We start from the raw sequence: 22,165 nt of genomic DNA, 5'->3' as shown, positions 1-22,165 counted from the left end.
CACATACATGTGCATGCACGTCGCTATATAAGTGCAATAATCTTGGACGCAAGGTTAAACCCCATTTCACCTCACCTCATATACCTCTGACTCACATGGTGACAGTGGTCCCATCATATATAGGATTCAGTAACTGATCTTATGTACTTTAGTAATGCAGCTTGCCAAGAGACATCTTACAGTGTTGAAAATAGAACAGGAAATTCGTGGGTCATCTTGTCCATGATGTCACACTGCACCATTGTAGAGCTAGAGATTTAGAGGGCACATAGAATTAAAAAATGACAAAAATGACATTTCCATGTTGACTTCCACTTTTATGTGAATTGTAGCAAATGTTTTTGGAGTGCCAGTGAAAATAAAATTGCCTTTCTAACCCTGGGTTGTTATAAGCAAGATAAATGACACACTTTTCTCAGCCCTCTCCTAACCATGCTTACAAAATGTGTCGACACATATAACAGTATATAATGGATAATATTTTTCAATGTTTCCGCTGGCTTTTGAAACTGCCAGTCCTGGTGGACTGGCAACTCGAAAAATTACCAGTCCCCACAAATTTTTTGTCAGTCTCTACATTCAACAAATAAAACATGTGAATATTTCCTGTTTTAATTCTTTCAACATCATGTTTAGTGCAGTGACGTCATCTCTGAAGTAACTTAATTAGATCTACGCATCATTTTCTAACAATTCTCTTGTCTTTTTTAAATTTCGATACAAAGTCGCTACATATGGATATTTAACCTTGAAGCAAAGCGAAATGTTATTTCCTTGCACTAAAACTAGACAAGGGTAAACTCTGATGGTAACAGACAATCTGACTTGGTTTGAAAAATATACTTATATGAATATCATTGATGCTTAAGCATGTTAAGATTTATAAGAAGTCATCTCTCAAGTAACTTAATTAGATCTATATGTCATTCAGTACATTCACACAAACTTCAGTCACAATTTTCTCCTTTTTTAATATTGAGACACAAAGTCACTACAGTCAGGGACTGACAGTCACATAAATTACCGGTCCAAGCCTAATTACTGGTAAACGAGAACACTGATTTTTACCGCCCTGAGTGAAGGTACCTTTAACATAGATGAGACTTTCTGGCGAGTGTCTCAACGGAACAGGAAGTCCTTAAGACCCAGTCTTGGCTGGTATTTCCTGGAGGCTCATTAAAAGAAGCAGCAGGATTTGCCTGATTATCTTGAACTGAACATAATCATTGGGACTAGTTTATCATGACTGTGGCTGGTTTTAATAATTTCGTTACTTCGCTGGGATCTGCATCAAGTTTGTACAACAGAATTCTGCTTGAACTACCTCACTAGAGTGTCAGATTTTCATTTTAAATTTTTATTAGTTGTTAATTCATCATTCTGTCCTCCTGGTGCCATGGGTGTTTGGAGCACAATAACACAGGAGACTGTCAGACTGACAGGCCTGCATAATGAAATCAGATAAGGCTGCTGTTTGAATTGAATTTAACTTGCAATGCTTCTTTGCGTGTCAAGTTGTTGCTCAACAAAAAGTAACCCCATCTTACAGCCAATCCTGGCCAGTTCCTGACAGATCTGATGTCACATGAGACTCAGTGATGTTCCAGTGTCTGCATGTTGTTCAGTGAAGGTTGAGGAAACATGCATTCTGGTGATCACTTAACATGGTCTGGCTTGTAATCAACATGGTGCATTTATTTGAGCCAAAAAATAATCATGTTTAAGATTGTCAGATACTGGCATGACTGGTGTTAATAAATGCAGCCCAAGTTGGTTTGTTGTTTAACGCTGCACTCGGCAATATTACAGCTATATGACAGCGGTCTGTAAATAATGGAGTCTGGACCAGACAATCCAGTGATTGACATCATGAACATTCATCCACACAATTGGGACTGATGACATGCATCAACCAAGTGACTACCCGATCCCTAGTCCTGCACCATGACCGTGGAATATATTTATTTTATGAAAAAAAATAAATCTAGAAATGCATACAAAAGCAAGTCTAGCCAGCTCAAGCTAGCTCTATTGAAATCAGCATAAGGATTTTTTTTTTATTTTTAGAGTCAAGAAGGATATTGTGTAAAATAAGATTTCAGAGACTAAATGTTAGTCTACCTGATCCCGTTAAGCGCCTCTTACACATGTTACAAGAGGCATAGTTGCCTGCAGCCCAAGTTGAATATATATAAATTGCAAGCGATTCCATGGCATTTACTTTAGGCCTTTTGCTATTCTGTTGAATAAAGAGAGACAATAGTATGCAGTATGAAACAGTACCTCGATTAATTAGGCACTGACGTAGATGTCGGATACCCAATTCGAACAAGGTCATGTTATGTAGTTTATCAGAATGGCACTGTAATGTGGGTCAGAGTGATACGAACATTTATCATGGTGTTATTTCTGTCATGGGTTTTGTATTCATTGAAGCCCTAGCTTATGGTCTGATATCTTTAAAAGCTTGTAGACCCGTGAAGATCCGGGGTAGAATAGGTCTTCAGCAACCCATGCTTGCCACAAAAGGCGACTATGCTAGTCGTAAGAGGCGACTAACGTGATGGGGTGGTCAGGTTCGCTGACTTTGTTGATGCATCTCATCGATCCCAATTGTGTGGATGGATGCTCATGATGTTAATCACTGAATTGTCTGGTCCTGACTTGATTATTTACAGACCACCGTCATATAGCTGGAATACTGCTGAGTGCGGCGTTAAACAACAAACCAAACCACAAAACTAAGCTTGTATTTGTGTTAATTATGCTGTTCTGGAAATCATGGAAACAGAGATGCAGTTTGCCCGGCCTTGTGTTTGTACACTGGTGGGTTGGGAAGGTGTGTAATGTAATACTAGGTGTAGATATCTGGCTGATGGCCCGCTGCAATGTGAGACCTTAGGTTCAGTGTAGGTAGTGGTTGTCATGACTTGTAGATTTCATTGGCAACTTGATTCAGACAATTATTGCTTGTTGGAAGGGAAAAGCAGGGGTTTTGTTGTTGTTGATGTTCTCCACATGGGTGTAATAGGTGGGGTGGGGAGACTGACTGTGGGTGGGGGGCATTGTTTATGGGTGGGGACACTGACTGTTTGTGGGTGGGGGGCATTGTTTATGGGTGGGGACACTGACTGTGGGTGGATGGGGAGACTGACTGTGGGTGGGGGGCATTGTTTATGGGTGGGGACACTGACTGTTTGTTGGTGGGGACACTGAGTGTGAGTGGGTGGGGACACTGACTGTTTTTAGGAGGGGACACTGACTGTGGGTGGATGGGGAGACTGACTGTGGGTGGGGGGCATTGTTTATGGGTGGGGACACTGACTGTTTGTGGGTGGGGACACTGAGTGTGAGTGGGTGGGGACACTGAGTGTGAGTGGGAGGGGACACTGACTGCGGGTGGATGGGGACACTGACTGTAGGTGGATGGGTGGGGTATACTGTCTGTTTGTGGGTGGGGACACTGACTGTGGGTGGGGACACTGACTGTAGGTGGATGGGTGGGGTATACTGTCTGTTTGTGAGTGGGGATAGTGACTGTGGGTGGGGACACTGACTTTTGATGGGTGGGGTATACTGTCTGTTTGTGAGTGGGGATAGTGACTGTGGGTGGGGACACTGACTTTTGATGGGTGGGGTATACTGTCTGTTTATGGGTGGGGACAGTGACTGGATGGGGACACTGACTTTGGATGGGCAGGGACACTGACTGTGGGTGGGTGGGGTATACTGTCTGTTTATGGGTGAGTACACTGACATTAGGTGGGTCGGGAAACTGACGTTAGGTGGGTGGGGACACTGACATTGGGTGGGTTGGGACACTGACATTGGGTGGGTGGGGCCACTGACATTGGGTGGGTGGGGACACTGACTGTGGGTGTGTGGGGACACTGATGTTAGGTGGGTGGGGACACTGACTGTGGGTGTGTGGGGACACTGATGTTAGGTGGGTGGGGACACTGACTGTGGGTGTGTGGGGACACTGATGTTAGGTGGGTGGGGACACTGACGTTAGGTGGGTGGGGACACTGACTGTGGGTGTGTGGGTAGACTGTAGTGGTTGAGAAAATGACTAGAGGGGGGTCATGTCATGACAGATTAACTATTGTAATATGAAAGAATCGAGTGTTCTTTAACATCTTTGAGTAGTATATATCACACTTGTTCCATTCTGTACTTTGATTGTGTCCTATTTTCTATTAATCCTGTTCTAATTCTGTTCCCTGAATATATTCCTGTGTACACTCATGTATTATTCCTGTAATTTGCAAGTGGATATGTTTCATTGCACACGTTTGCTATTTCCACCACCATGGCAACAGATGCCACAATCTGTAAAGATCAATATTGTCTCAGTGTTTACTGTGTTATCATCATGATCATACATAAACTAATTATTGAGACAGTAAGCCCCCACACGTTTTCTGCACTATTCCTTGTTTTTTTTAACATCGTCTATAAACTGACCATCCTTACTACTGATGAGACGTGGTCTTGTGCGTCCAACCGGAGAGCGGAAGGTTGTGGGTTCAATCCCCAGCGGCGTCATACCAAAAGACGTTAAACGATGGTACTTGTTGGTACCCTGCCTTGGGCTCAACGATTAGGGGCTTAAAACAAGGTCTCGGTGTATAGTGTGTCTTAGTGTGGTATTCATGTTAAACTGCGGCATGGTATCTCAGTGAGCTTGCACTATAAAATTGGCATTAGTCCAGTCTAGTACAAGTAGCCACACAAACACACACACAACCATGCACGACGCTGTATAAGTGCAATAATCTTGGACGCAACATTAAACCGCATTTCCCCTCACCTGCTACTGATGATTTAGATATATTTTGGCCAAGCATTTCTTCAATGTGACATTTTGATCAGGCCAAACATCCAAACATGAATAAAATGTAATGATAATAAAACAATTTGTGGCTAGGAGTTGAGTCCTAAGTCAACTTTTCATTCGATTTTATTTAGAACTATGGATGGACAGACATTCATTCAGTAAAGCCTCCTGCCCAAAATGCAAGATAGAGGAAAAATTTGTAGATAATTACATGTTGACTTACAAATTGCTCAGTTGTTGATTACAATGTCATTACAGATTTAGATTAGATACAGTATCATGAGTATGGGTGGAAGTTAGAGTATTGTCATCCCCCAAATCATGCTTTATCATGTTTATGGACTCTAGATTCAGATATTTCCTCTCCTAGCTGTACAATCAAACCATGTTTAGTAATCTGAGTGAGTACAATGGGCCTTTAGCTGATAACCATAATAACCACTGACTCTTGTACATCAGGGTATATAGAGACACCAGTCTGTTACTCCATGACCAGTCACAATCTAAGGGGACCAGTTGTTTTATCCTAATATCTAGTTGTTTTATCCTAATATCTAGTTGTTTTATCCTAAAATCTAGTTGTTTTATCCTAAAATCTATTTGTTTTATCCTAATATCTAGTAGTTGTTTTATCCTAATATCTAGTTGTTTTATCCTAAAATCTATTTGTTTTATCCTAATATCTAGTAGTTGTTTTATCCTAATATCTAGTTGTTTTATCCTAATATCTAGTTGTTTTATCCTAATATCTAGTTGTTTCACATAAATCATGACTAGCATTAGACATGTTAGACTGAAACAACCATTGATGTCTGCTTCTGTTCATGCAAGTCAACATTTTTTCAATATATTTATTTATTTCATTGTATACTGGTATCCTTTTGTATGAATAAACTCACTCAACCTAGCGAGGTAGTGACGATTTATGCCCCTGCTTGAACCGCACCTAACACTGGCGACACACAAGACCCCTAAAATGCAACCCTCTGTATTCCTCTTGTTCTTTCTCGAAGCTACAAAACCGCGCAGATTGTATATATTCTGTACTGTTGCAAGAAATGTTATGAGATTGATTTCCATTATTCGATTCAAACCCAGCCAGAACCATAAACCAAATATTAATTCCCTTCCCAGTATAATATATTCCGGGTTATAAGACCATTGTAGAAAGTGAATCAGTCTGCCTACTTAAGGTACAAAGGCGAACAGAGGGCTGGCTCAGTTAGGTCCCCATCTGGTTTCTGTGAGGAGTGCCGGCACAAAGTGGAAGCAGTTACTTGCCTACCTGACATTTGCAAGTTTAGATAGCAGAGTACAGCAATAGGTTACACACAAATGCGCTGGGAGAATGTCTTGTTTCTTTGAAACCCTATCTTCGTGCGACCCCCTCGTCCCATTGTTACGCTTGTTTAGGTGTTAAGGACATCGCTTCACGAAGAGTCAGGGGGAATGTCTTCATTAGCTCAGTTGATCAAGTAAATTATGTCAATATTTCCTCTCTTCCTTGATGTCTTTGTTTTGAGGAGTTAGAGCTTGGCTGAGGTTTTGCTGCGCAATAATCTTATTTCAAAATAAATACAAGGGATTTTATCGGAGATTGGAAATGTTAATTTCTGTGGAACCGAGAGGGAAAGTTAAATACCAGAGGGCCCTTGCAGCGCTGTCGGTTTGTTGAAAGGGGTATTGATTTAGCAGGAATAAATAAAGCTTCAGAGAAACCATAGTTCATTGAAATTGGAAACTGTTAAGAAATTGTCAAATTACTGAACTGGACCCTGATGGCGTCAATGTTGATCATGATCCTGCCATTGGCGCAATTGTTTGCTTTTGGTTTGAAATTATTTAGAGATTGAATGAGTTAGAATATTTGGGCAAAAAGCACAAAGTTGTTTTTTATAATGTTCATAATTTTAAAAAGCCTCCACAGAAACTGGTGACAGAGTTCCTGGCACAAAGTGATTACGACATGTAACCATGGTAACTTTCACACACCACCACAACAAGAACTTTGTACAAGTGAACCCAAATCTTATATTATATCCCCTTCAACTTTACTTAAGGGGTGGTCGGGTAGCCTAGGAGTTAAAGCCGTGATATTGCTGGAATATTGCTCAAAGCGGCGTAAAACCTCATTCACTCACTACATGCTCTGCAGACTTCAGATGACACTGTACTTCCTGTTCTTGTGGTACGGCACTATGCACCAATATATTTTATGTCCCCTTGATGGGAAGACCGACATTAAGTCCCAGGAACAAGTTATCTTATTTAAAACATTATATATACCATACCATACCTGTGCTCGTGGATTTCACTGAAGTGGTAAACGTCTTAGACCTGCAACACTTGGGGCTTTCCTAACACATTAAGCTGACACGCAGTGATATAACTGGAATACTGTTAAAAGCGGCGTTGAACCCAACTCACTCACTCACTAATTCTTCACTTTGAGTAATTTCAGTGTTTGGTAGCCATCACCGTGGTTATTGATGAATTACTGTCAGTTATGTAAGCAAGAGGACTTCTGTGTATTTGTCATTCATGATTATACAACATAAAGACCTCACTGAGTGTGTGATGTGGATTATTTTCTCTTATGGGCATTAAACACGTTAAGCCAGGTGGTCCCAGAATGCACCCAACTGGACAATTAAGGGTTAACATGTTTAAGGGGTTAACGAGGCATCAGGTAAGGATTGTGATTATCCACATTGATGTGGATTTGTGACATAATTAATGTTTGCTACAGAGGGAAGTTCCCGGGGGTGATTCGAGATAAGAATTGTAGTGGAACAGTGGTGAGACTCGGGCACTTGCAGTGTTTGAAAAAACCGCTTGTCCATGGGCCCGTGACAGGGAGATTTTGTGTCGTGCTTGTAGTTTCAAACGTGTATGGGTTCTTATCAGTGGTGGGACGAAACACCGATGCATCGTGGGGTCTCGATATTTTACTTTCCGATACAAGAATCGATCTTACTCTCACACTGAGTACAAAATATCGATTCATACCTTAAATTTTTGCTTTAATGGGTGTTACACCATGCACTAATTAGTAGTGAACAAGTAAATATTTTCATCCGTTGCATCATACTTGACACTGCCAGCTGTAAATCGTCAGTGTGCCAGGTATTTGACTATCCTGTCTATGAAAAAGATGGCTTACACACCACAGATAAGAGCACTTTCAAGTTGCGTGATACGTATCGGATCGCGAACAATGTATCGTGATACGTATCGGATTGCACAGTTGGTGTATCGTCCAAGCCCTAGTTCTTATGGCATGCAGTAAATTTACTTGTCAATTTATTTGTCACTGTAAGCTGCAGTTTAAAAGAGGGCCTAAAAGAGTTTAATCAGGGCCAGCTGGTTCTACAGTCTGTAGGTCTTGATGGCTGCTTGGCATTTCTTTTATTTAAAACACTGGTGACTTGGTTTATATCATATACCCTGGCACAGTGGCTCGTTGCTCATAGTATCAGTCACTGGTTTCTCTGGTTGAACCTCTTATTAGTAAGACTTGGTCTGAAGCAACCCATGCTTGTCGTAAGAGGCGACCAATGGGATTGTCCGGATGGTAACTCTCGCTGTTTGGGTGGATGCATATTTTCGTATCCCAATTGCATAGATCGATGCTCATGTCAATCACTGGATCCTTTGGTCAAGACTTGATTATTTGCAGATCATCGTCATATAGCTTGACAGCCTTAAGCAGCAACAAAAAAACAACCAAACAGCCAGACTCAATTATTTACAGGCCGCTATCATATATTTTAAGACACATTGAGCATGATGAGGTGAGGTAAAATGGGGTTTAACGTCGTGGCCAAGATTATTGCACTTACATAGTGACATGCATGCATGTTTGTGTGGCTGCTTGTATACTAGTCTGGACTGATGCTGATTTATACTGCTAGCTCACTGAGATACCATGCCGCAGTTTAACATGAATAGCCCACTCAGATACAAGCTGACCAGTCCTTATTTTAACCCCTTAATTGCCGAGCGCCAAACAGGGTAACAACAAGTACCCATGACGTGGCTGGGGATCGAACCCCAGACCTTCCGCTCTCCGGACGGACGCTCTACCACTAGACCACGGAGGCGGTGATTCTGGCATAAAACAAACAAGATACAGGGAAGTAGACAGGGCAGGAAGAGGATGTGATTATTATTCGTTGGTCGTAATCTGAGGAGATTGATTTCAGTTCCCTTTTGTTCTCAAATTATGATGCTTAATTAATCAAATTATACACTGAACATGCTTGTTGTGCCGGAAAACTTCCTTCTTCTAACACCCAGGAATATCAGCATGATAAGTAGTATGAACAATTGTGAAAGTCATCCTGTTATCAGTGGTAATATTGGACTTACCATATGCAGAGCATTTCATGTCTATGAAATCAGGGGCACCCGTGTAGCCTCGTGGTTAAAGTGTCAGCTCTTCACAACTAAAGACCTGGTTTCAATTCCCCACATGGGTACATCATGTACAATGTGTGAAGCTCATTTCTTGGTTTGTTTGTTTGTTGTTTAACATTGCGTGCCACACTCTATTCCACAATATTCCAGCTATATGATTGCGGTCTGTAAATAATCGAGTCTGGTCCAGCCAATCAAGTGATTGATATCATGAGCATCGATCCACGCAATTGGGATACGATAACATCATCAACCAAGTCAGCGAGTCTGACCATCCGATCCCGCTAGTCACCTCTTACGCCAAGCATAGTCACATTTTACGGCAGGCATGGATCGCATTTTCTGGTGTCTCCTGCCATTGCTGGAATATTGCTAAAAGCCACATAAAACCATACTCAGCTCACTGTATGAAATCATGATTGACGTGAACTAGAGATTTTGAATATGTAACAGTTTGTGTTGTTTGACCTGTTCAGAGGTCAGTTATTGAGGCCACTGGTTTGCAGTGACACATTTATGCATAGATTTCTTCGTGGACACTTGAGATATAACCAAAACAGTTGCTTTCCGTCTTTGACAATTGACATTGACAATTACGAGTCTGTTTCAGTAAACATGGTAAATCTTAACTTTGTTTCATCACAATGGCTTATAAGTTGTTTTCACTGACAACAATTTCATAATATAATATTTCTTCCCATCAATGATAATTCCGATTATCAGTCTCTTTAGTCAGCCCTTATCAACAATGACTAAACTGGTAAACTTCTGATTTTGTTTTGGTTTTGTTTGTTGTTTAACGCCGCACTCAGCAATATTCCAGCTATATGACGGCGGTCTGTAAAATATTCGAGTCTTGACCAGACAATCCAGTGATCGATATCATGAGCATCGATCCACGCAATTGGGATCGATGACATGATATCAACCAAGTCAGCGAGCCTGACCAACCGATCCCGTTAGTCGCCTTTTACGGCAAGCATGGGTTGCTGAGGACCTATTCTACCCCGGAATGGTAAACTTCTAATATTATCACCAGCAACTTATGTTTTTCGTAAGCATGATATAACTGAAATACGGCTCAAAGCAATATTCTGCCATGGCATGTTAGATTCTTGCATTCTGATTGGTCAACAGTGGTTTTTCGAATAAACGTTAAACAATGATTAATACTGCTAAGGGAATATATTCAATTATTCTTCTATATTCAAACATTTAAAAAACAAACTTCCTTTACCATGTTTACCATGTTTACAGATCTACCAAGTAACCACCAACTCACTCACTCACAACACGAGAATGAATAAGGGAAAAAAAGAATTGAATGTTTTCACTAGGTTGGACACAATGTTGAACTGACTGTGTTTGTGGTGAGATGTTGACACTGTGTGTGTATGGCATGACAAGCGGGCTGGTGGCCAGATCTGACGAGGAATACCTGTCTGTGTGACAGTCAATATGGAATGGGGGATGTGTGTGTTGGGAGCAATTACAGGTGGCAATCACACACTAACTGCCACCATCCTCACTCTGCTCCCTCGCTGGACACAGGCCCATTGCTCCATACACCACATTCTGATCAAATATGGGAAAAATAACTCAGCTGACAACTTTTGAGAAAGTCCCTGATAAGTTAAGCTTGGTCAACATGTTAGTTTTTCTCCACATTCTGCGCTATAAAAAAGTATGAGGATCTTCATAGCAGTTGTAGGTGGGAAAGCTGTAAAACGACGTAGCGGATATTATCAGATATCCAACTGCCTCAAGATTCAGACGAATTCACTGAACAAGCAAAATGAATAGAGAACCGCTATCTTTCTCAGCACTTGGACAAATATTAAAAAACATATAGACACAGTAGTGCCCCCTTCTGCCACCAAACACCAAGACCTGTGAAGATCTGGGGTAGAATAGGTCTTCAGCAACCCATGCTTGCCGTAAAAGGCAACTATGCCGGTCGTAAGAGGTGACTAACAGGATCGCCAGGTTAGAAACTAACAGTTTTTGCCCACTAGTCCTTATGATAATATCATATAGCAAAACCTTTAAAAAAATGGGCCAACTTCTACTTGTCCTTGGGATACCTTTACTATTGGGCAGTTTGGTGAGGACAACAGGACAAGTGCCAATTTCTGATTGGGTGCTCAGGCTCACTGACTTGGTTGATGCATGTCATCGATCCCAATTGCATGGATCGATGTTCATGTTGTTAATCACTGGATTGTCTGGTCCAGACTCGATTATTTACAGACAGCCGTCATATAGCTGGAATATTGCTGAGTGCGGCGTAAAACAACAACCAAAACCAACCCAAACACCTGTGACTAAACCGATCAGAAGTTCACAAGACAAGCTGGCTCAAGCTTTGGTACAATTGTTAAAGTGTCAGAAAGTCCTGTATCAGTTCATTTTAAGGACTGACATAAGCATTGGAAGGTTGAGCATAAGACCGTCCAGTGTGCTGTCTGTTCTGGATGTACAGTGGGATGATCTCATCACCGACATACCCAGATCAGGTGGTCAGGCTCGCTGACTTGGTTGATGAATGCATCATATTCCAATTGCGTTGATCGATGCTCATGATATCAATCACTGGATTGTCTGGTCCAGACTCGATTATTTACAGACCGCCGTCATATAGCTGGAATATTGCTGAGTGCTGCGTAAAACAACAACCAAAACCAACCCAAACACCTGTGACTAAACCGATCAGAAGTTCACAAGACAAGCTGGCTCAAGCTTTGGTACAATTGTTAAAGTGTCAGAAAGTCCTGTATCAGTTCATTTTAAGGACTGACATAAGCATTGGAAGGTTGAGCATAAGACCGTCCAGTGTGCTGTCTGTTCTGGATGAACAGTGGGATGATCTCATCACCGACATACCCCATCGTTATCCGAATAAAGGAGTCAGTGACCTGTTTCGTTTGTCAACTCAAGCACACATGCTGTGGATGTTATCAAACATGACTAACTGGTCATTAATTTCAAAATTGACGTCAATTTGCGATTGACGTGTTGTACATTCCTATTGTAGGGTTGAGGGAGATTTGTTGTGGTACACTGATGTGTATTGTGCCCAGGACTTGTAGAAGTATGCACTGCTGGTATTGTTTTCCTAGTTGATGGTGCGTTCATCTTCAGGGTCAGGAAGTATGTTTTTACTGAGGGTTGAACACAAATTGTCACTGACTTAAAAACTAATGTACGTATATCCAAGTCCATTGAGTTCTAGTTCAGATATTCAAGGAATGGCATTTGTTGTTATATATTACCTGGTTTGTTTCGACCCGTGAAGATTCCGTGGTAGAATAGGTCTTCAGCAACCCATGCTTGCCGTAAAAGGCGACTATGTTTGTCGTAAAAGGCGACTAACGGGATCGTGTGGTCAGGCTCGCTGACTTTTTTTATGTAATTTCATCGATCCCAATTGCGTGGATTGATGCTCATGATATTAATCACTGGATTGTCTGGTCCAGACTCGATTATTTACAGACTGCCGCCATATAGCTGGAATATTGCTGAGTGCGGCGTTAAGCAACTAACCAACCAACAACCAACCTGGTTTGTTTGGGCTTCCTTGTTTGTTGGTTGGTTGTTTAACATGTTGCCACACTCAGTAATATTCCAGCTATAGGATGGCAATCTTGAAATAATCGAGTCTCAGCCAGACAGTCCAGTGATTGACACCATTAGCATTGATCTACGAAACTGGATAAGATGACATGCATCAATCGAGTCAGCGACTCTGACCATCCGATCCTCTTAGTCACCTCGTACAATGGTTGTTGAAGACCAATTCTGACACAGAATCTTCATGGCATTTATTCAGCAACATATTGAAAACAACTTCTAATGCCATACTGAAAGTACCTGCCTGAAACATTCATGTATGTTACCCGTGAAGATCCGGGGAAGAATAGGTCTTCAGTATCCCATGCTTGCCATGATGAAGGGGACTTTGCTTGGGTGGACTTAGTTGATGCATGTCATCGTATTCCAGTTGCGTAGATCGATGCTTATCATGCTTATGATGTCAGTCACTGAATTGTCTGGTTCAGACTTGATTTTTTACAGACTGCTCTCATATAGCTGGGATATTGCTGAGTGAGACATTACATATTAAACAAACAAACCTAGTATGTCCGTTGTTTTCAGGGCAAAGAAGAAGGAAATCATACTGCCCTTTGTCTTTAACATTCTGCCCTGGCGTACCAGGTTCAAGCAGGTATATTTACAAGCTGCTGTGGTGTGGCTCATGGGTGTACACACAATCATCATATATCAGTGAAAATGATGAAATCAGTAAAAAAACGTTTTTGTCATGCATTTTCTAAATGAGCACTTGACTCTCCAAACTGCAATGTTCAGATTATCAGCTGATTGTCATGTTAATGCAGAGCACTTTTCAACCATTCAAATGTAACTTATTTTTGTCTGATTTGTGCTTTAATGGCCCTTTGTGATCCTTGATAGAACTATTTCAATAGGAGTCAAATGGGAACTGCCATCAATGTTAAATGTCTGAGGTCACAGTGGACTGGTGAACCCTGAGCTAAAGTGGGATATGTGGGTTTTGGAGCCAATCAAATGCCTGCTTTCTGAAACAATTTAGCTTCATCTTTTTGCCATGTTTACCACTTTGATTTGGAGGTTTTGATCCTAGCAAAAGAAAACCGCCTCAGAAGACATATACCGGTATGTGTTTATACACTAGACCATGTAGACAATACACCCTTTTTGGCACCCAGATTGAGTCAGTATGGTTGAATGCCGGTTTTGGAAATATTCCAGCAATATCAAGGCAGGCAACACCAGACCACAGTATGCATAATAGCATGGACAAACGATACAGCAATATCGCAATACATTATGTATCATGACACATAAGTCATGATACGATATGTATCGTGATACGCATATGTAAGTCAAATCACATGAAACTTCTTGAAAATAAATATTTCAGAGCAGGCTCAAAACATTGCAAAAGGAAAAGCTAGCAGTAGACACATGTTCTTTGTGGTTGTTTTTAGTAATGAACATGAACGCCAGTTCCAATATATCTGGCAAAAACGCCAGGGGTCATTAAACGAATAGTGGGTAATATATTTCAAGTTTATCGTCTTGTATCGATACAGAAAAAGAAGTATTGTGTATCTTATCATCACATACATAGTTTATGATGCACTGGTGCACTGATTTATCGTTTCACCCGGGGGCATGGGTGGCCCAGTCATCTAAGGCGCCGCGATTCGCTGTGCAGAGTTGCGTCCCTTGGGCACGTCAAAAACCTATGATTGTGGGTTCGAATCCCGGTTCGCCCCGATTATGTTTCTAGGTTTGTCAGCACCATGCCCGTATTGTGGCTTTCACTGAAGTGGTGAAACGTCTGAGACCTGCATCACTTCGGGCTTTCCTCCCACATTAAGCTGACACGCAGCAATATAACTGGAATACTGTTAAAAGCGGCGTAAAACCCAACTCAATAACACTGTCGTTTCACCAAAAATACTTTGTACATTGGAAGATGGAAGTAGGGTGTAAATAGTCTCAGATGGCATTGCAATCCTTGTGTACTTATATGTAGAAAGAAATTCTGATTCGTGTACTCCTAGAGTGTACTTCATTGAGGCTTCTGAGGTGCTGCTGCCATGAGGATGTTCTGCAGAACATCTATCATGATTTGTAATTGTGATATGTTGACTTGAGATACGGTTGTTACAATCTGTCTGCAACTCAGAAGTCTTAGCATCCGTGAAGCAGGGGTGACAAGATCATATCAGCTGTTCAGTATCGTACTTCCTGGCTGTCCGGCAGGTCAAACTGATACTTTTCCTGACACTATCTAGCAAGGACCTGCAGGGTGTCTGGGTACAAGTTGGTCCCCAAGCTCCTCACAGCGATAGCCCGTTCGAGGAGCTCTCTATACTATCGCTGCCACCAGTCAAAACTCCCCACAGTGATAGATGACCATAACCATGCTTGGAGTTGTACTCGCAGCCGATAGACCGTTACCCCTGCTAAATTACTTTCTTTGTTTGTCAATTTGAATTTCTATTTCATTATCATGTAATTGTTATAGTAAGAATGTAAAGGAGAAGTTGGCTGATTTTCCGTTAGTCTGCAATCTCGAACCAATCTGATTATACAAACAACAACAAACAAGTAAATTCATCTGGGAAACATGGTCAGTCGTAAACCGTTTCAAAATGGACTATGATGTCATTCCCAAAGACATAAATAAAAGTATGAACGTGACTACATTTGGGTTTAGAGGGCAAATTTAAAGATTCTTGTAATGGCTGCGCCCACACTGGTGGCAGCGATGTTACTGGGTGTGTAACGAAGGTGTCACGCCCTGGGAAGGTGCTTGGTTGGTCCCCAGCAGCCGAGGATGGTCGTCAGAGATGACTTGCTGTTGATTGCGTGTCATCATGCTGAATGGAGGGCAATAGCGAAGAATTGTTTAGTGTAGATGCATCCGTTATTTTTTGTGTAAAATTATTATTGTGGTATAAAAAGATGCAAAAACGCATGAGCAAATTCATATTTTTCACATAAAGTCACTGTCTGCGACTTTCTCATGTTTACCACTCGTCTGAATCCCGATTACAGTAACAGGTATCCGTCACACAGCCCTTGAAACAAATATATTCAATACAGCCCAATCACATCTATAATATTTTGGCAAGTTTAGATTACTGCAGTGTCAGGAAAAATTTCTCCAGGGTCATTGTTATTATATTTTATGACTATATTTTAATAACTGTTTTATCTGTAAAAAAGTTGATTTCAGGGACTAGATGTTACTATAAGTAACAAGGTTTTACGCGACGCAGAAATGTGCAGAAAGGTTTAGAATGGACTCAGAAAAAGGAATATTGTGTCTTGCTCAGGGACAGACAATGACGTTCATAGTATGAAATTCTTTACAAGAAATATGAAGATCCTAAATTATAGTTATTATCAAATCTTACAGTACAGTGCACTACAACATTTGATTAATTTACAGGACCCTCATATTTCCTGTAAAGTGACCTTTGAAATTTACAACTTCCATTTTGTAACTTAAGGTAAAACCCTACAGTAACATTCTGTAGTAAGCCCAGCTAATAACAGCCCATTATTATTTACACACAGATCTATTGAAAATTACGCCGTGACAAATTCAGGTCATGAGACTTGAATGATTTTGGCAAAATCTGCATAACATAACAAAATATAAAATCAGGCAAACTGTTGCGCTCACTCACAATACACTAACAGAAGCTATACAACATAACCATGATAACAATACAAATACCCAGGCATTGATTTATCCTGAAGGCTTGAATGCAGCAATTTAAGGACGGACAAGGTAATACCTCTTTACTGAGGTGCCTGTACAGTGTATGACATTGCAGGATTTTGTGGGCGTGGCACTTCAGCTTGTACAATGACAAATTGCTGCTACACATGGTTGAACAATGCTGCAACATGACTTGCTCTCAAAAGGAAGTGAAGTAAAAACATGGGTTTATTCCGCACTGAACATTTATGTCTAAGCCATGTAAGTGTGTTTGATAATTGCAAAGGACTGACAAAGAAAAATCATTTAATGGACCTTATCTGTATTGATCTTGATTGATTTGACATGCTCTTTAGGGGATGTGTCATAAATTTTTAAGTCAGTTTAGATGAAATGGGGAGATATATTGGCTGGAGACCTACGAAGCAAGACTATCATTTCTCTTGGGTTGATAAGCGATATTGTTGTCCCATTATGTATGTGAAGTGGATTTGGGAAAGAAGATCTTCAGTTGATAGACTAAGGCCTGCATGTTCATTTGATATGTACATAGATTGTGATGGAGAGTAGGATCAGTGTTCTTACACAGGTTGTAGTATAGTGTCAATATTTTCAGTAAGAACTGTAACCATGGTAACAGGTACAGAAATGTCCAATGGGGATGATAGGCTTCCAGCAAAGTGGATAAAGTATTTGTTCAACATGTTCTTGGTCAGAGTTTGATTCTGGTATCTTTTCATGAAAATATTTGTCACATATTAACATATGATTTTATTCTTACATGTTTAAGTTTTCCTATTCTTTACATATATATACAGTGTTCCCCTGAGCTTTTGAATCTGCCAGACATTGTGGACTGGTAACTCTAAAAATATGCAGTCCCCCCTAATTTTTGCCAGTACCAACTTTCAACAAATAAAAAAACGCATGAAAATGATTAGGTTTTAATTCTTTCAACATCATGTTCATTGCAAAGATGTCATCTCGGAAGTTACTTTGTTAGATCTATACGTCATTCACGCAAACTTCAGTCACAATTTTCTCTCTTTTTTATACATTTCGAGAGGAAGTCGCTTCAAATGATGGTAACAAAAAATGTACTTATATGAATATCACCGATGCCTTGTTCAACAACAAAGATTTATAAGGTACTATATTTGCCGGTCCACAGGGACTAGCAGTCATATGAATTATCGGTCCAAGCCTAATTTTATCGGTAAAAAACTGGTAATTACCGGTAAAAAGGAACGCTGATTTATTTATAATGATTGATTAATAACAATGGTGACAAGTTTGAGTAATTTAAGAAATATGGTGATGAATAGAGTAAGTAAACACACTTGCTTACTTTCTCTACACAACCGCACAAACTATTGTGATGCATGGTACTTGGATGAATCCTAACAAACCTAATTAAAACCACTGTGAAGTTGAAGAAGGTTTATTTCTCTTTGCCCTCAGTATGTACTCTTGAAACATACTTAAATGTTTCAGTACCCAAGTTAAGTAAATAAACATTCCCACAGGGTCTTTGTCCGTGGCCAGGTTAGCAGATTAACTGCCTGCTATAAATGTAATATAGCCCTTGTGGGGACTATCTATTGTTATCAGGCTCCCTTGATAGCCCTGTGGGGTTCTCACAGGTGCCGATCACTAATGTCACACGCTGTCAGCGACCTGGGTAAATACGTGGCTCCTATCCCATCGGTCATGTCCACCTGTTGTCCGGCTTCAGGACACTTTCTGTCCAAATATGAATATTGATCTTTCGTGTGGACCATGTGATGATAGTTTATTTGAACTTTGACCCTCCATATTTAGTCAATGTGGTCTGGTGATGTGAAGAATATCATTATTGACAGGTATTGATGTAAACACATACAGTCAAACAGTTGTTGATGTGTTGAACGTTTGCTTGTCTCGAAGTTATAGCTTGGTCACTGCATATTCCTTCTTCGTTCCTTCCTTTGGTTGTGTCAAACCTCAGATAACTCGAAGTATTTACCTTGGACCCAACAGTGTTAGACTGTATGTTATATAATAAATGTCTTGGGAATTTGAAGAATTAGAGAATTTTTTTACACAATTTAAAATGAAAGTTGTGTCTGGAATCTCATTGTCATCAGATATTGTAACATGTAAAAAAATGAAATCGTGTGTAATCTATGAATTTCTTATGTTTGAGATCTGCATTATTTTTCTTTAAAACCAATTTTTCTGTTAACACCGATTTAACACACACTTTCTTCCCAGGGATTTGACACGAAAAGCTATATATAGGTCAATGACTTGGATCAAAGACATGTAATAAGTCAAATAGTCAAATCAACAGAAATAGTGGATCGACCATAACAACAAATCAATGGAATGCCGTTCATGATTGGATGAATATATGCCATCTGGCCAATAAAACGTTGCGATAAGAAAAGTGCTTGACTATGTCACTATAGCTCCTGACAGTGTTTCCCTATGATACAGAAAGTATGATGCAAAGACACATTTCAATTACAAATTTTGATGGCTGTGCATTGTTTTATTGCATTGATACTGTAAGTAAGACTAATCCTTACTATTTACTGTTTAATTATGAAATTATGAAGCATGTGATGCCTGGCTTCTCATTTCTCTTGGTTAAAAGTCTGACCACTTCGACATCTATCTGTCAAATTTGAATTTTATTGGTCTACCGTTGACCGATGGCCATCTGAAACTCAGCTTCCAACAAGCAAGGTTCATTATAAGTAAAGGGCCTCTCTGAACGTGCTGGAGGCCTGTCTTGGTCAGGTTAAGGAAACTTTTAGGATGGGCACAAGCAGCAGGCAACTTCAAAGGATACGTTTCAATGTTTTTCCCTCTTGGCAGAGAACGGGGAGCCTGTCTTTGTGACCTGAGCGAAGCATATTTACTCAGTGCAGATAATTTGTGACAGAGAGCAGATTTGAAGCTATCTGTTTGCTGTTAGGGCGAAGCATCAGGTGAAGGAGGGACTGGATGGAGTTGTCTCCCCTTTCATCTTCAAACCGGCTATGTCATTATATATAAAGTACTGGAAATGTGTTTTAAGGGTTGTGGCGTAAAGAAATGTGTATTAATGTTTTATTTGAGTAATAAGCATGAAAGCATGCTAAGCTTGATGTTCAACATTTATCAATATCATGCTCATGTTGGTCAAAAGCTCTTTGAGCATACATTCATGGATGGATGACGTATTACAAATGTCCATTATTTTTGTTGTTGTTGGTATCAAGTTGGTTAACTAGACTGAACTGTGAACCTATTTAGCTGTCAATGTTGATGAGGATAAATTGCTGTTGTGTGTCAGTGTTTCGTCAGTTCAATGGTGTACGATTCAGCATGTTCAGTAAGATAGAAGTGCATTTTATCTGTATGAGCCAAAGGCCTTTTGTCCAGTTGCCCCACATATCCTTTGGCATCTCCGAATTTTAGTTTGGCTTAAGCTTAATTTGCAGCATACCGGTATGATGCCCTCAAGCTTTTTTTTTAAATTTTGCTTTTGATACAGCAGAATGTCTGAGAGGGGAAAATGTTCTGATGGCATTTGTTTCTAGCAAAATCACAGCATCATTTTAAGCTGATTTTAGTCAATGATTTTCAACACAAACAACGGAATAAATGCAAAAACATTTCAGCACTATGTAACATGTATGATGAATTGGCATATGTTTTCATCGCAGGTGTTTCTCGTGTTTATGGAATAACGGTGACAGCAAGAGATGAGACAGGAATTAAAGGACCCAACCCAGTCGCTGTCAAGTGTGAATATGTACTGGCACCGGGAGAAGTACTTTTTTCAATAACAATGAGTAGAAAAAGAACAACAGATCCATCTTATACGGACATCGCTGTTTTTAGACCAGATGTCAACTCAGCACTCTATGGTGCAAGTGTTGCAGAGGATTTTAAACTTCGAACAACACTCATCATGTCTGATGGTTCCACAAGTGTGCGTTTTGATAGTGTAGAATGTGAGGATGAGGCAGCCTACCGCTGTACTGTTAGTTATCAAACCGCAGGGACCACGGCTGCTACACAGACAGCTGATATGAATCTTCTATTGCAAGGTAAGTGAGTTTTATCATTTACATATTGAAACTTGAGTTATACAGTTCAGGACAAATTATAACGGGAGATCCAGGACATTTAAGTAACAGAATTCACTGGGATGTTCAAAAAACGTTTTATGTTTTTAACATGTTATGTCTGTAAGAAACAAACAAACTACGACAAAGACACAGTCTGAAGAATTTGTTTTTAACTCCACATGTAGAAATTAAGATGCGGTTGGTCATGTTGGAGTTGCCTATTTCATATTTCTTAAGTGATGTAATGTGTGTGTGTATGTTCCCTTGCAGCACAACCCTTGACACCAACCATAACACTGACTCCTGCCCACGCTGATGGCTACACAGACGGAGAGCAGGTTCATTTCCAGTGTCAGGGATCTGTTGGAAAACCTGCAGGAGACTTCTTGTGGTTCAGGTACCGTGGTAACACGCCAGAGGACATAACTAGTCTAGCCATACTAAACCCTGCCTATTCAAGTCCAGGAACCTGCACCTCTGATCGAATAAGTCAGCTGAAACTGAATGTCAGCAGACAAGACAATGGAATGACCATCCGGTGTGCAGCAAACCACACTTTGCTCACAAAACCTACAGGATTTGAAACATGCAACTCTACATGTAGACAAACTGACAAGATCACAGTTTTCTGTAAGTATGCAGGGTTTCAGATTAGTTAATTTTCTGGACATTGGTTTGTTGTCATCCAGTATGCCCTTAATAAAAAGAATTTCAAATTCTGGAATGATATAGAAGAATGTCCAAGCAAAAGTTGAATGTCTATGAAAAAGTCCTAATGTAATTTGTCTCAAGCAAAATCACTGGCATGAATTTCAGAGGTGGATAACATGTTTGATGAATTGTTTGATAGGCATTACGTAGAAGTTGACGGATGACAAAGTAGACACAATATGTTTGATGTGATGTGGAATATGTACCATGTCTTGATTTTAACCATGACAGAGGGAAGGCCCGTTAATTTTACCAATAACTGGTAATCAATGATGATCATTCAATTGGTTCAGCAGACATTGCTATCATTTGGCAGTCACTTAAAAAGAGGGAAAAGGGTTGGCAGTGGTAGTTTTCAACATTGGCAGTCGTATACATGTATGACTTATACATCGTTATGATTGTTGGGCAGTGGTAGATATACATGTTGGGTTGTGGTATTTATTAGCCTAGGAATGGTAGATATAAATCTTGGACTGTGGTAGGTATAAGCCTGGCAGTGTTAGGTATATACATTTTGGGTTGTGGTAGTGATTAGCCTAGCAATGGTAGATATAAATGTTGGGTTGTGGTAGTTATTAGCCTAGCAATGGTAGATATAAATGTTGGGTCGTGGTAGTTATTAGCCTAGCAATGGTAGATATAAATGTTGGGTTGTGGTAGTTATTAGCCTAGCAATGGTAGATATGAATGTTGGGTTGTGGTAGTTATTAGCCTGGCAGTGGTAGATATGAATGTTGGGTTGTGGTAGTTATTAGCCTGGCAGTGGTAGATATGAATGTTGGGTCGTGGTAGTTATTAGCCTGG

At 40.3% G+C, this 22,165-nt stretch overlaps 1 protein-coding gene across 2 annotated transcripts in view; it reads left to right on the top strand.

Annotated features, from left to right (window-relative positions):
* LOC124117990 (cell adhesion molecule 2-like) overlaps nt 1-22,165 on the top strand; it is a 41,304-nt gene that overhangs the window by 5,236 nt on the left and 13,903 nt on the right. For both annotated transcript variants that reach the window (XM_046480026.2, XM_046480025.2), the window contains 2 exons: nt 20,240-20,626; nt 20,918-21,277. In XM_046480026.2, coding sequence (XP_046335982.2) covers nt 20,240-20,626; nt 20,918-21,277 — 747 coding nt within the window. The remainder of the gene's footprint in view (nt 1-20,239; nt 20,627-20,917; nt 21,278-22,165) is intronic.

The sequence above is a fragment of the Haliotis rufescens genome, unplaced genomic scaffold, assembly GCF_023055435.1.
Source record: "Haliotis rufescens isolate VD_foot unplaced genomic scaffold, xgHalRufe1.0.p SCAF_18, whole genome shotgun sequence".
Taxonomy (NCBI): domain Eukaryota; kingdom Metazoa; phylum Mollusca; class Gastropoda; order Lepetellida; family Haliotidae; genus Haliotis; species Haliotis rufescens.
This window is presented reverse-complemented; position numbering and strand designations above follow the sequence as displayed.